Here is a 14,247-nt window from a genome sequence, read left to right as displayed (position 1 = left end):
GCGAAACTCCCACTGGGACTCAGTGAAGGCAGGGAAAATTTCAAATGTAACTCATTTACCTTGCAGGGTGTGAGTCTGGCCCTCCGCACCCTTTGCATGTGTGGGTGCTGTGAAACCAGCACGTTTCAGTACACAGCAGGAGAAAGCGGGACGGATACTCAGGGGCTGCACAACCTCTCAGAAAGTGTAAATCATGAGAGCTAATGCATTCACTTTGGTACCTGCTGCTCATGTAAACAGATAGAATATTTGATCTGCTGAAGCCACAGCCCCTTATTGCTGATCCCAGACATAAGAAAGCTGAGCAGCTTTGTCCTTCAATTCTTTTATTTATTTCCAGATTCACAGGGAAAAATTCCCAGACATGGGCTGCCCGGGACTCTGCAGCACTGCGCTATCTGCAAGGAGCAGGAATACATCGACCCTCAGTGCCCACGCCGGCATCTGCTGCACTGAACACTCTCCACTGCGGGAACAGGAATGGTACCAGCCTCCCTGGGTACTGATAGATTAGCTTTCTGCTTAAAGAAACTGCCCACGCTGCTTGGGCCTAAGGTTGGCATGCTGGTTCCCTAAACTGGTAAAGCTCTTCTGTCACTGAGAATGAAACAGCTTATCTTACATCGTTCCTCTATGTGCTTTTCCTGCAGCCCATCCTTCTGTCCTCCAGTAACTACTCCAGTTCTGCCCAGTCCCCGAATGCACCACTGCTGCCCTGCTGTACACCTCCAGTACAGCTCACACCACCACTCACTCTGGCTTGAAGACGTTGCGGGGAGTTACAGGCAGACTGGAACTGGTTATAATGCTCTACAAGCAGGTATGTGACTGGGAAGTTGCAACTGGTTCTCTCCATCAATATTTTTGTTTCCACACTTAAGATTATGAATGAATGATGCTCCTGTTTATTCTTAGATTTGATCAAACTGTACCCAACATACTTTTCTTGGCTGTTCACTTAAAGAAACTCAACACATCAAGAACAATTTGTTAAAAAGCTATTTTGAAGGGAAAACAACCACCAAAGCCCACATATCCACACCAAGTAGGAAGACTTGCGCAACAGTCTTGCTGGTGAGCCCGAGCCGTTGGCAGATGAAAGGCAGAAGCGAAGAGGAATTTTCAGTAGTTTTTTTGTCACTGCAGCCAGAGAGCAGGGACAGAGAGGAAGCAACCCGCTGACATGTCCGCTGGGAAGAGCCCGGCTCCACAGCCGTGTTCCTGAAAAAAGGGGGAGCCTCTGTCTAGGGGCTGTGGAGAGGGAACCCGCACCCGGGAAGGAGATGGCAATACACCTGCTGCACAGGACACTTGCCCTTCAGAACTGAGCTTGGCAAAACCTTTAAAATAGTAAGAAAACCATTAGCTGCTGGATTCTGATGACACACTGAAAGCTGAACCTGGCTTTTTTATGTGACTGTGAGAGATTAATTCTTAAACACAATACTATGGTCATGGGTTTGATTCTGGTCCCAGTGAAGTGAAGGCCAAAACATCCTTTGATTTAATTGAAAGCAGAAGCAGGCCCTCACTTTAACCCTTGCATCTGCAAACAGAATATAACTGGATGTGAACAGAAGAGGAAATATGTTTGGAACTGGTTACAAATCCAAGCAAGATTTTTTTCCCCCTCTGTAAGACTAAAAAGCGGTCATTGAATTTTTTCCTCATTCAACAGCAGTGTTAAGTACTACTGGCCCAAATTCAGCCCTCATTCCCTCCCAGACAACCCCAGCACAAGCAGAAGACCCAGCTTCTCTATTGTCATCTCCTGGTTCCCATGGAGTTCCACTAGCCAAATTTGTCCGTGAAATTGCATATAAGTTTTGCAACAGCAGAATTTAGGCAGCGGTCTCCCAGAAGGCACACCACATTCCCCAAATTCCAAAGCTGCAGCCTCTGGTGTAAATCGTACTGGTACAACTTGTTGGCATAACACAGTATGACACCAAAAAGGTTAAAAACAGTCCCTGGTTTTCACTGTCTGCTTTCTCAAGAGAGAGAGAGAGAGATTTGCTGCTGCAAAAGCATCTACCAGATCTAAACGGATTACCTGCAGCACTGGTAGCATCTGCATTCCATTAGGAGAGAGGCGTAACGGGAGCCTGCTCTTTGGACTGGGATTCCTTCAGTGTTTCAGCTTTACAGCGCAAATCTCCGTTTCCAGTGCTTGCCAACTGATCCCTTCTGAGTCTGACCAAGAGCAACGGCGTGAATGCTGCGTAATAGCTTCCCAGCATCCACGTGCAGGACTCTTTTCAGGTTTTGCTTTATGTGGTCCTCAGCAGATAAAAAAGCAGCAATTTTAGCCTTGAATTCATACCATACTGCAGTAGAGTGAAATCACAGTACAGGTGAACAGCGGGATACCTCTGCTCAGCCTGTCCTGGTGCCCAGCTCGGACAGGCAGGCAGCTGTCAGTGACTGCAGCAATAAGGAATGCAATCGTGCACGCGTGTGAAGCTAACAGCCATCCCATCTGTCAGAGTTTCAAGTGAGAGCAAATCAGGTAAAAACAAAAAGCAAACCCCTTTAAAATGTTTACAGATGTCATTTCTTTTTTAAGCATCAAAAGACTGAAGCACATGCTGATCAAAGCAGATGAGGTGAAGGAGCAGGCAGTTTAGTGGACAGAGCATGGAGATACGAGTTTATAACTCTGGAGTTTGATTCCAGCTCTGCAGCTTCTCCCAGCTATCAAACCGGGTTAGGAGAGCCACCAACCTCCTGTGACTCTGTATGAATGGAGTTATACCAGGGATTGGAGTGATTGACAATACTTGCCTCTTTCAGTCACCAGATTATGCATTTAATGTCAATACAGCACAAGGGAACACAGCCTGCTGCACTGCAAAGACTAGGTATCCTCACCAATTTATTGCATTTGAGATAACATAGGAACTTGGCAAAGTCGATGTAGCAGCAGTGCGGGGCATGACCTGTGTGAGCTACAGCCTGGCATCCTCCACACCGTCCTGTTAGTCTGTGCTGGAGAGATCTAGCCTCCCTTATGCTTCCATAGATGAAGCCTGTGTTTGCATGCCTGCATATTGCTTCTATTTAAATATGCACTTTGTTCTTAAGATTTTATTAACCTATGAAGAGATTAATACTTATGTCAGTCACAGAAGGACAAATTTGGAGTAACTCCTTCAAATCAGCAGAGTCATCTCTTTAGCAAGGCCGTCTGACCACGGAAGGTACATGCATGCACCCCTAAGTGCACAATCCTTTGTCTTCATTTGCCTGTGGGTTTTACACCTTCAGACGCTTTTGAGACCAAGTACTGTGGGTACCAGCAGAAGCATCTCACTACAACGTTCGGGTTCTTGTAACTCCTCTCCACACACCACATCAGTATACATCCCTGGTGTAACTCCACAGAGGTCAACAGGGTTACAGTAGGGATTATTTTGGCCAGGTTTATTATTAGGGCAGTCTTCTAAAAGAACAGGGCTTATTTTGTTTCCATTTAAGCTTATGGTAAAACTCTCAATGACTTCACTGGAAGAGAGATTTAGCCCAACGTACCAATATCTAAACCATCTCCATTTATTTCAGAGAAAGCAGGCAAGGAATTAATAAGGTTCAATGTATTTTTAAATCTTAGATTTCATAAATGATCACAAGCATGTAGGTCACAATATATACACAGAACGACACCTACGACAACCACCAGTGGGATCATTAAAATAATTAAGTTACGCCTAGAGACAAATTCATTTCATAACATGTTCCTTACAAAACAGATACCCCCTTGCTTCATAATCTAGGGAGTCTGTTTTATAAACTTCCTAAGTAGTTCATGGAATATCCCCCTAAGCAGACCAGGCCCACTTGCCATTGCAGGGTCTTTAGAAATCAGAAGTCAGACACCAGTGATGTGTATTCAAAGACCAAATATGAACAGGTAATGCCTCATCTGCTCCACTGGTACAGTGGTTAGCTGTGACCTCAGGACACAATTTCCAGTACAAAGCTGCTGAATCCCCATCTTTACACGACTCCTCTCCATGTGATGAGGGAGCTGGATGCACAGCACACAAAGAAGCAATCAGTAAAGGAGAGTCCCCTTTGCTGCTGAGTGTAAAGCCGCTACACCTGTGAACCTGGGCATAGGTGCAGTACTTTCACTGTGCTCATTAGCAGGAAACAGCCTCCACTAGCAGCATGTAAAATGAGGAGCCAGGTTGCTTCTACAGCATCCTATGGGATGGTTTCTCAAATACGCTGCTAATGCTTTTCATGCTACTGCCCTGAAAATGACTGATGAAAAATACTTAAATTGTGCTGCTGGCACCAAAGTGCCCTGTCAGGTGAGTTGTAAGCAAAAGCAGCAACGAGAGAAATTATAAGGTACTTCACCAACTAACTTCAGAAACTGCTATAGAGTGCTAAACCAAAAAAAAAAAAAAAAAAAAAAGTTGAATTTTTGGTCTCCTTGTCTGCTGGCTTCTTTTTGCGAGTTTTAATACATCAGACTAGTTTTCAACCTGTTGTAAGCAGGAAGGGTGAGAATAACAAATATGCTAAGTGTAACTCAGCTACAGTTATGTTATCATTGCAGAAGAATGACAAGAGCAGAAAATGAGACAAGGTCAGATAGGTTTTGCACCAAAGGTACCAGAGACATTGTTGAACATTCATCTTCTGGACTCCTCTCAGGCTGTAAGTGACATCCCTCCTGACCACAGCCAGGCTGCACGGAGATGCCTCTCTTTCCTTTGACTAGCCAAGCCAAATAAGCTAGTACCTGCATAGCAACGTGCAATTTTCTCAAATCCAGGTTTTTTGAACAGCCTGTGCCAGGTGTAGGTGGCACAGCCATAAGTGTGTTTGTGTAAGTCAGACAAGCGTTGATTTGCGATCTTCTTCTCTCCACGACTGGCTTGGTCTGCCCCTTCCTAGATGCTGTAATACCCATTCATGCCTAGAACTCCACACAAGCCAGGCTGCAAATGTACAGAGAAACAATAATTTCTGAAAATGTGCTCACTGGAGACCAGCTAGGCAGTATTTTCTTGTACATTTCATCAAATATTCCAAGTAAACACACAAATAACTCATTGATTGGCAGGGCCCAATCTCAGCACGCAGCTCCCAGAGGGTACGCTCTGCTCTCCTCTCCAGGAGCTGTGGGCAGTCCCTGGCAGAGGCTGTGCAGGGCAAGGGGCAGTTACTTAGTCCAGTAAGGAGTAAACACCTTCATCACAGCAGACAGCTCAGCTGTGGTTAGTAGGAGATCCGGGAGAGGTGGACACAGACAGGTCTGAAGAATCAGCTTCCACATAAATTCCTTCCCTCATCTCCAAGTCGCTGGAGGGAAGGGTTAGGGTTACAGGGACTATTCTTTACCACCAAAGCTACCGCTCCAGCTGTGCAACAACAGCCCTGCGTAACACGAGGAAATCTGCTACCATGGGTGTGCTTCCAGGGGCTCTGACAGACCCTGAATCCAGGACTTCTTCCCACTACTGAAAGCTGGAGACAGGGTACTTAACATCATCATTCCCACGTGTAACTACATCCCTGTTACAGATTATTTTTATTTTCCACACAGAGGCCAAGCTATGCGTCCCTCCTCTGGCGCAGGTCACATCCCAGGGCTCACAGACCTGGCACCGGTGCGACTCCTGCCGCAGTGGCTCTAGCCAGTCTGTCTGCACTAGGAAACAGCTCCTCACCTCCACCCACTGAGCTCTGCCCTGTGCACCACTCGGGAGCCCTGCTGGATGTGTCTTGACAGCAACATACATCTCCCCATAGGAAGGAACCCTTCACACCTTTCCCAGAGCTGCATGGACTCGTGTGACCTCAGCCGCCCAGCACCCGTACTAAACAGCAATACTTGGCTTTGCAGATGGGGAAAGGCTGGTTCCTTTCACACCGTATGATTCAGCGGCATGGCCACAGGAGCTCCGTCGCTTGCTCCAGCTCCCACTCTGGTAAGTGGAGCATCCCCAGGCAGACTGGAGGGAGACTGAGGATGGGAAGGGGAAAGGCCCTTTTTAAGAGTTTTTTCCTTAAGGGTTTTGCTGGTCAAGATTCCCTTGGAAACCAAAGAGAGATCAGATCTGTCCAGTCAACTACCAAATAAGAAAAACATGAAAGATTTATCTCTAAATTTCAGGTGCATGAAAAGAAATGGAAAAGTATGTTAATTCAGAAAAGGCCCTGCATATAACCAAAACCTCTCTTTTTTGACTGCTTTACTTGTTCACATCTGCAGCATACACCCGATTGCCTTAAACAACAGCAGAGCCCTGGGGAGCCCTGGCAGGCTAACCCCTCTCTGCAGAGCTGCCACCCTGGTGTGCACAGCGCTCGGGCACCATGCCCATGACCTGCATCTCTGAGCATTTGTAACGTGCAGGAAAAACACTTGCTCCTGCCTCTTCAGGTGTTTTGCTTCAAAGTCTGTGTACAGTTTAAGCTCACAATATCTATTAAAATTGATGAGCTTTGGGCTGCAGCTCACATGCAGGCGCATTTTGTAGCGCCCTGCCTGAACGTGGGCTGCTGGCTCCAACTCAGAAACTCTTTGCTTTTTGGGTAATAACAGTTCATAGCCCCAGAGTGTCAGAGCCTGGTGTCACCCCACAAACAGGCCACTCCCCAACTGACCTCACTGGGCAGAGGGGTATCTTATGAAGGGTGAAATGTGCCGTGGCTGCAGGCTTGCCTACATCATTTAGTGGGTGTACAGGGATGACAGCGGGATTGAAGGCACCACACAAAGGTGGGGTGGGTGAGCAGCACGGAACAGCAGTGGCATGGAGAGGTTTGAGAGAACCTCAGTCAAGGTGGGCACTGCTGATCCCCCAGTGGTGCAGGACTGCTGTGGCACGGGGCTGGCAGGAGGCTGCGCTGGCCCAGGAGAGCTGACACTGCTGCTGCTCCAGACCAGGATCCTGCCCTCCAATGTGTTGTGCTTTTGTAGCCACCAACAGTCTCTGGTTATGAATAAATCTGGTCTTTACTCAACCTGTCCAGAGAGCAGGCCTTGTTTAAGGACTGATGTACACCATAATTGCCAGCATGGGTAAGTGATAAAATTTGTTAATTGGACATTGTTTTCAGGCAATAACATCAGTAATACACAGATTTGATGCAAAATTAGCAAGTAAGTTATTGTAAGAGTGACACTGGATTGATCCTACATGAGCAAGAAATGTGAGATGTTCTCAGGTACGCCAGTTCTGGAGAACTATATATCCTAAACGTATCTGAATTAAGAATTTCCCTCTTCCCTCACAAGAAGTGCAGAGCAGGATCTGCTACAGAGCCCCTAGTGTAAAGGATGATGTGGAAAATCTGTCCTGTAGATCTCGGTAGCAGGTGTGTTTGAGCTTATGAAACCACCGTCTCTGGCTATATGGGGTCAACTGTCATGTTCTGTCAGGGACAACAGAGGGGTCCTAAAACTTGGAGAAGTGCATTGCCCTGAATACATAAATACATTTCAAACAAATGAACATACTTATCTTTAGTAGAGCATTATATAATAAATACTAATTAACCAAGAATGTAAGGTAAATATATTTACCTTTTATAGCAGAACAAATCACAAAGAGCTCACAGCAATTCTCTGAGTTAAAAACACTATTCAGGGCTGCAAAAAGACAGGCTGACGATGAAAAATCTTGTTCTGCCTTCTAACAGAAATTCAAAGTGATATCAAAATCTCCAGTGAAATTGAGAAGCTGGGGCTTGCTGTGGTATACCGGGGTTTGAAACTTCTTTTCCACTTAAGTCAGAGACATCTGCCACTGAGTTCAGTGGGAGTAAAACTGGAGGATCAGGCCAATACCCAGGTCTTTGGGTATTCCTGACTGCACGTTTAGGAGCCTGGGCTTTTGGTGTGGATTTGTTTTTTAAATGTAAGAATTGTCTCACTCCCTTGGATAAACACGATTTGCAACTCACTTTATAGATGTGCTAGAGCTTTTACAGCCTTTACAATCTGTCATATAAATCCATATTCAAGTGTCAATGTGTGAAGGGGCTGCTTTAGAGGTCCTCTGGGTGAAAACATGAATGGCATTTCTAGAGGAAATGCTCTCAAAGATGAATAATTTGTCTACTTAGCCAGTTACTTTAGAAATAAGATGTTGATGATAAGAGTCACTAGACTGAATTCAACAGGTTTTTCTTCTTCTTTCTCCCTGTTACTCACAACCATCAGAGTTGGGAGTTTTGCTGGGAGAACTTGCTGAAAATGAACTACAGAAATTGAGCATCAGACCCAGGTAAGAAAACATCAGCCTCCTTGTACCTCCAAAGCTTGTTGACTTTAATGGCAATTTTGGGAACAAACAGAAAGTAACCTCAAGTACCTATAGGGACAGGGATTAATAATATTATTTCTGAGATAATTTCTGTGACCACCATCATTACACTGTTGTTGATCACAATTGGTTTTATATGTTTCTCATCTTCCTTGCCTTTCATCCTTGGAAAGGTCACTTTCTTGTGTGGTGTTTCATTCAAAAAGCCAACTGGAAAGGTGTGCAAGAGTAGTGTGTAAGGTGAGTGTGAGTGGCCATCTTTAACCCTCTTCTCCTTTGTCACACTAGTTGTGCACTACTCAAGTTTTCTCCTTTTTAGATGAGAGCCCATAAAAATTTACTGGAAAGAGGGCGTCTCCCCTCTTTAATGCTTAATCTGGCACCCTTTACTTATGCAAATTTAATCAATGGACAAATGCTCTTCTCACACCTGCTGCACTAATACAAACAACATCAAAGACTTTGTCAAAGTTACTCTGAAACAACTCTGGGATCACTGAAATGCAAGATTTGGCCTCCGACTTCACATCACCAGACATTTACTCATGTCAGTAAAACTTCCAGAATCGGGTCCTTTCCCTGAACCAGAGCCAACCACGTAACTTGGGAACAGCCATGCAGAGCCAGCCAAGTAGGCTGAGTACAGTCAATCCTAACAAATTACAATAAGAAATGTATCACGCTGCCTGCTGTCAGGTGTAATTTATATCATACCAGAGGGGTGACTGGAGAGCAGGTATAGGCAGGAACTGGTCATACCTATACTTGCTCCTGCTGGGCCTGATCTTGCAAGCTGCTGAGAGCTCTTCCCTCTCACTGAAGTCAATGTGAGTTGAGTTTGTTCAGGACCTAACAGGACTGGGCCTCCTCAAAATACTATGGAAGGATAAACACAATTTGATTTTTTTTTTCTGTTTTCCATTAGCATGTGATGTCTCCGTGTATGCGTAACCTGATTGTATTTACGCACATGCTCAGAATCTGTATGTGTCCTTAAACATACATGCACAGCATATACTACAAGCTAAAAGCCTGCTTAGGATTTTGGAGCACAGAAAAAGAAATAGCAGTTGTAACCCAAATGAACAGGAAGTTTATTCCCACAGCTTTCAAATTTAGTGAGCACAAGCTGTGTTTTACGTGACCGGAGCTAAGATTCAGCAAAGCATTTCAGCTTATGCTTACATCTTTTGCTGAAATACAACGTACAAATTTGTTTGATTTCTTAGATTTGAAGCTTTTAAGCTCATGCTAAAACCAAGAGTTTAATATGCTGTCCAAAATAATCCAGAAAGCTCTGCATGCGGTTGAGTATAGCCATATAGCCATGCCTCTATATGTGCCCATGCACGTTATCTCCGAGCATAAGCTAACAGTGCTCTGGCATTATTTCCAGCTGCCTCGCTCAGAAAAGCTACGTCTTTCCTCCTGCACCTGTAAGAGCCCTGGGATTCCTCTCCCAGCCAGACCACTGTGAAGACAGTCTGTGCCTTACGCATGATACACACTAGGACACTGAAGCACCATCAGGAGCTCCAGCCATCCCCACCGAAATAACTGGAAGTACTTTGCCTTAACTGGGAGCGAGAGCAGGCCAGACTCAATGGGGGTAACCAACCAAGTCTACTACACAGCACTGTAGAAAACAAAACAAAAATTAAAAAACATTAAAAAGGGAAAAAATAATAAATTGAAGTGTACCCTTCATCCAGCTTCATAATGTATGTAGCAATATGTCCTACCTGGGATGCTGGTGAAGAGTTATCTTTTGCTATAAAAATATACACGGTTACTATTTAACCTTTGTGACTTACAGGTCTCATCCTGTAAACTCCTATTCCAGCGAGAACTGAAGTATGAGCAGCTGAAAAAGCATTCAAGCCCTATGAGATAACACTGCAATATAAACGAAAGACAGTACACACCAAAACATACGGCAGCACATGAGCTCTAGTCAAACACAGTTTTGTACTTTGAGTTTAAACAAAATACAAAATCTTAAGAAATAAACTTTTGTTATTTATCAAACAGAAGAAAAACGTTTTAGATTCGTACTCTGTTATTTTTAAATTAATCTGTGAACTTATGTATATTCTCCCAAAGCTTCTGTAACTGAAGGTTTTATTCAGTAAGTTGATATGGGGCATTTTTAAAAAATAGTATCAGCAGCAATATTTTAAAACGTGGAAACAGATATGCTCCTCCATTTTTGCTGAACCTTCTCTGCATTTTTTTATACTATGAAGCGTTTGTCTGATTCTGTTATAAATCTCTCCCCACTGAACAGATTTCTTCTCTATGATTAAAGTAATACCACTTAGACATCATTAAACAGACACTCCAGAAAAATTATATTGTTTTGCCCTAACCATAAAATATAGGTATTTTAATAATTGTTTCTTTTACATAGAGAATTTCAGCAGCTCCCTCTCCTTGGAATGAAATCACAGCCATATGCTTTATGACATCAGAGGCATTTCAAGGTGTCTCCATAAATGTCATTTATTGCTTGGAAACCTGCCAAATCTGTGCAAAAATCCCTAGTTCTTTTAAATGAAAAATCTTCAAATGAAACTAGAGCCACTGGTTGCCATAACAAAAAAACTAAATCTATCCCTTTATGGAAATACTGGCCATGCAGGTACCAAAAACTCTGGCAAGGCAACCTGCTGATCTGGGCTCTGGTTTGCTGTTGAGACCATAGTGCCACCTTTCACCAGTCTGCTGGCCACCCGGACACTGCACACCCACACCACCTCTTGGTTACGTACTACCCTTCAGAAAAGTAAGTGGTCTGAATGACAAAAAGCTAAACTCTTTTAGTGTTCATAACTGTAAATCAAAATCAGGTATATTTTAACGTAGTGCTCCAATGAATATCCTTTAACCCTTAAAACAGTAGTCCCTTCCACGCTACTGTCACAGGCCTGATGCTGCCCAGGATCCCCCATCCTTCACAGTGCCCAGTGCCCTGCGGGACAGGAGCTGGGCAAATAAAGAGACTCTCTGCCACATACACAAATATACTCTCATGCCATATATATATCCATAATTTGACATATCTGTATCTACTCTGTGATAATACTGGCCAGATCTAAATAAATCTTGTCAGACACGTCACCAGCCTGTCCAGCACAAACCAGCTACCTTTAACCATGCGAAGATTCAATCCCATCTGCAGCTGCAAGCACACAGAGTAGGCTGGCCGGCCACTGCCCAAAGGAAATGATTGCTGCCACTGGGGCACAGAGCTATCACCGAGTTCAGGATTTTGGCTAGCCAAGAGAACCATCCATTAGTACCAGTGTAACAGAGCTGTTCTGTTTTCTTAAAGGAAGAAAAAAAATGTATTTTTTCCCTTAAATCTGAAGGAAAGAAGTTGCTTGGTACAGTTGGAAATAACCTAGGGCAGCACACCAACAGGTGCTTCAAATGTATCGGCAGAACGCAGCAGACGTTGAGAAAGAAAATGAATAGGCTCTCTACATAATACATAAATTTTACAGGCTTTTTTTTCTGTAGAACCTCAGTGAAGTTACTGTATAAATCGAAAACGGGATTATTCATAACTGGTGAATATATAATAAATCATATTTTGCACTGAAATGTTCCTCACAGGTACATGTGTCTTTCCATGCAACGAACAGAAAAGGGCAGCGAGCCTGACAACGCCAAGGTCTTACCTGGAGTCTGGATACTTCGTCAAGGTAGCCAGGCTGCTGGTGTACATGTGTCCTCCTACATCGATGTGCACAGGAGCATTTGACTTGGTGAGTTGAGCTGGGAGAGGAATTCCTTGAGCAGCCAGCGGAGAAACTGGGGACCGTGTTAGAGACAGACGGGACATGCTTCTTCCCTCCTGCAAAGGGAAGGCAAAAAAGAACAGTTTCTCTTAAATGTAGCAGTGCCTTACCCTTCTTTCCAGTGTGATCACAGATCTAATCAGATCATTTTTGCATCTGCCTGATCACATATTCAGCTAACAAATTATTGCCACCACTGTAATTAAGTGTATTTGCATCATTTTCTTCAAAGTACCAGAGGGGAAGAGAAAGATGCTTATTAGCAATAAGAAATCAAGAAAAAAATTCTTCAAGGTGTCAGCCTCAAGGGGCATAAAACAAACTGCAAAATTCTAATTAAAGGTCGCGGGCTTATGTGTTAGATGTGAAATATCCCCTGACAAACGAATAACCAATTTGTGAATTGGGATTCAGGGGTTTTGCAAGTTTGTCTCAGTAACGAGACACCTCTAAATTAGTGACTTCCTCAGTACCTCAGGCATTTAGTTTATACATGTAGTAAATTTCACATCAAACTAAGATCAATTTTCGGGTTTATTTTCAATAATTGTGAAATAAATGGATAATTTTCAGTTAAGCCTTAATATTAGACATGAAGAACAAATAAGCTTTCAAACTGAAGGCGATTAATACCTGGAAGCAGTGAAAGCTGGAAGATATATAAGCTGACCCATGCATTCATAACAAGATGCATTAGAAATTACTGTACAATCTGACATGTGAAATTACAAATTCAACAATCCACCTAATGTTTACTGCCCTAAAATTATTTGAAAATTAGTGGAATTTATTAATTGATCCCGAAACTCTTCAGCTGACATACAAAGCAAAAATACCGAAATGTCTTAAAAATGAACAGGACAACCACAGCAAAAGAAAATTCCTCAATTCTCTTCTGTAAGAAAACCCCAGCTTATTCTGCATGAAACGTGTGTCTCAAAGCTGATTTCAGTTAAATCGGTATAGATGGCATAAATGTCAAACAGAAAAAAACCCTTTTATAAAAGTTTAAGAAAATGTCCATCCATTCTCCCCACTACGGGTAAAGCAACACATGCAAAACATTACAGTTGAAGACATTTCTGAATTTAATCTAATTTTCTTGGTATTTTGTTCTGCAAGCATGCTACCAAGCATCCAGGCTCTTCCTTACATCTGACGAGCACCTTACATGCAGCATTGCGAAGTGAATTCCCATCTCTCCCACATTACTTTGACAATGTTTCTTAGAAATCTAAAGCTGGTCTCGCTGTTCTCGTAGCAGTATTTTGCAGAAGATGCCTGGCTGTGCCCCTCGGTGAACATACAATTAGCAACATTCTTTGTAAAAAAAACCCTCTAACTCAGCTATATAGAAAGGGATTGAAAAAATCTCAATACATCTGGACAGCTTCACAAAGTCATCACAACATTTCCATTTACTGTATTGCATCTCGATTAGCTCCTAAGAATTTCCTGCATCTACAGCACAGAAATACATCACCCCATTATGAATCCACATCCTTTTCTCTTCGGAGGCTGGACAGACATCTGCACTGAACACGAAGCAAATACCAACTCTGTCCTAGGACTTCTGTGTCAGCCGATGCGAAATTGGGCATTAACATTTCTACTACAGCACCACCTTCAAGGAAAGTGATTGAATCCTTTCATGACTGAAGACGTTGCTTTCTTGTTTCCCACAAGAGCCTGTTGTGGGCAATCTTCAGTAAATATGTCATACAGCATAAATCAAAGAACTAACTTTTAAAAACAACTTAGCAGGTAAGTACCTACGTATTTTAGCGATGTGTTTACTAATCTGTGGGTGCCTTGTCCGTCTGCCAACACAGACAAAGGTGGGTTTTTTTCTTACCAAAGAGCACTGTAAACTCATGTTCCCTCTCTACTCCTTCACTTAAATGAAAGGGTCAGAAGATCCAGCCTGAATGTCAACCCTGTCTTTGTTCAGATCCCAACCATTATCGCTAATGATAAAGGTACAGACCTCGCACGGTACAGAGCTGCCTTAGAAATAAATCTCGTGCAGTTTCACAAAACAAGTGCCTAATTAGGGCTCATCTGCACCTCTTGTTACAATTTCCAAATGAAATCAAAGGACTTCCAGTCCTCTGTAAACGCATCTTACATTTAACCATTTGTCTTGAAATACAGAC

The 14,247-nt window shown here is 43.3% G+C and overlaps 1 protein-coding gene across 1 annotated transcript in view; it reads right to left on the bottom strand.

Annotated features, from left to right (window-relative positions):
* The window catches only part of KCTD15 (potassium channel tetramerization domain containing 15), a 35,625-nt gene extending 22,033 nt beyond the window's left edge, over window positions 1–13,592 (bottom strand). Inside the window, exons 1-2 of the mRNA XM_010078792.1 lie at window positions 13,575–13,592; window positions 11,972–12,147 (exon numbers count right to left, since the gene is read on the bottom strand). Coding sequence (XP_010077094.1) covers window positions 11,972–12,147; window positions 13,575–13,592 — 194 coding nt within the window. The remainder of the gene's footprint in view (window positions 1–11,971; window positions 12,148–13,574) is intronic.
* Window positions 13,593–14,247: the final 655 nt, after the last annotated feature.

Source organism: Pterocles gutturalis, unplaced genomic scaffold (genome assembly GCF_000699245.1).
Source record: "Pterocles gutturalis isolate BGI_N339 unplaced genomic scaffold, ASM69924v1 scaffold17743, whole genome shotgun sequence".
Classification (NCBI taxonomy): domain Eukaryota; kingdom Metazoa; phylum Chordata; class Aves; order Pterocliformes; family Pteroclidae; genus Pterocles; species Pterocles gutturalis.
Note: the sequence above shows the minus strand (reverse complement) of the source record. Positions and strands in the feature narration are given on the sequence as shown.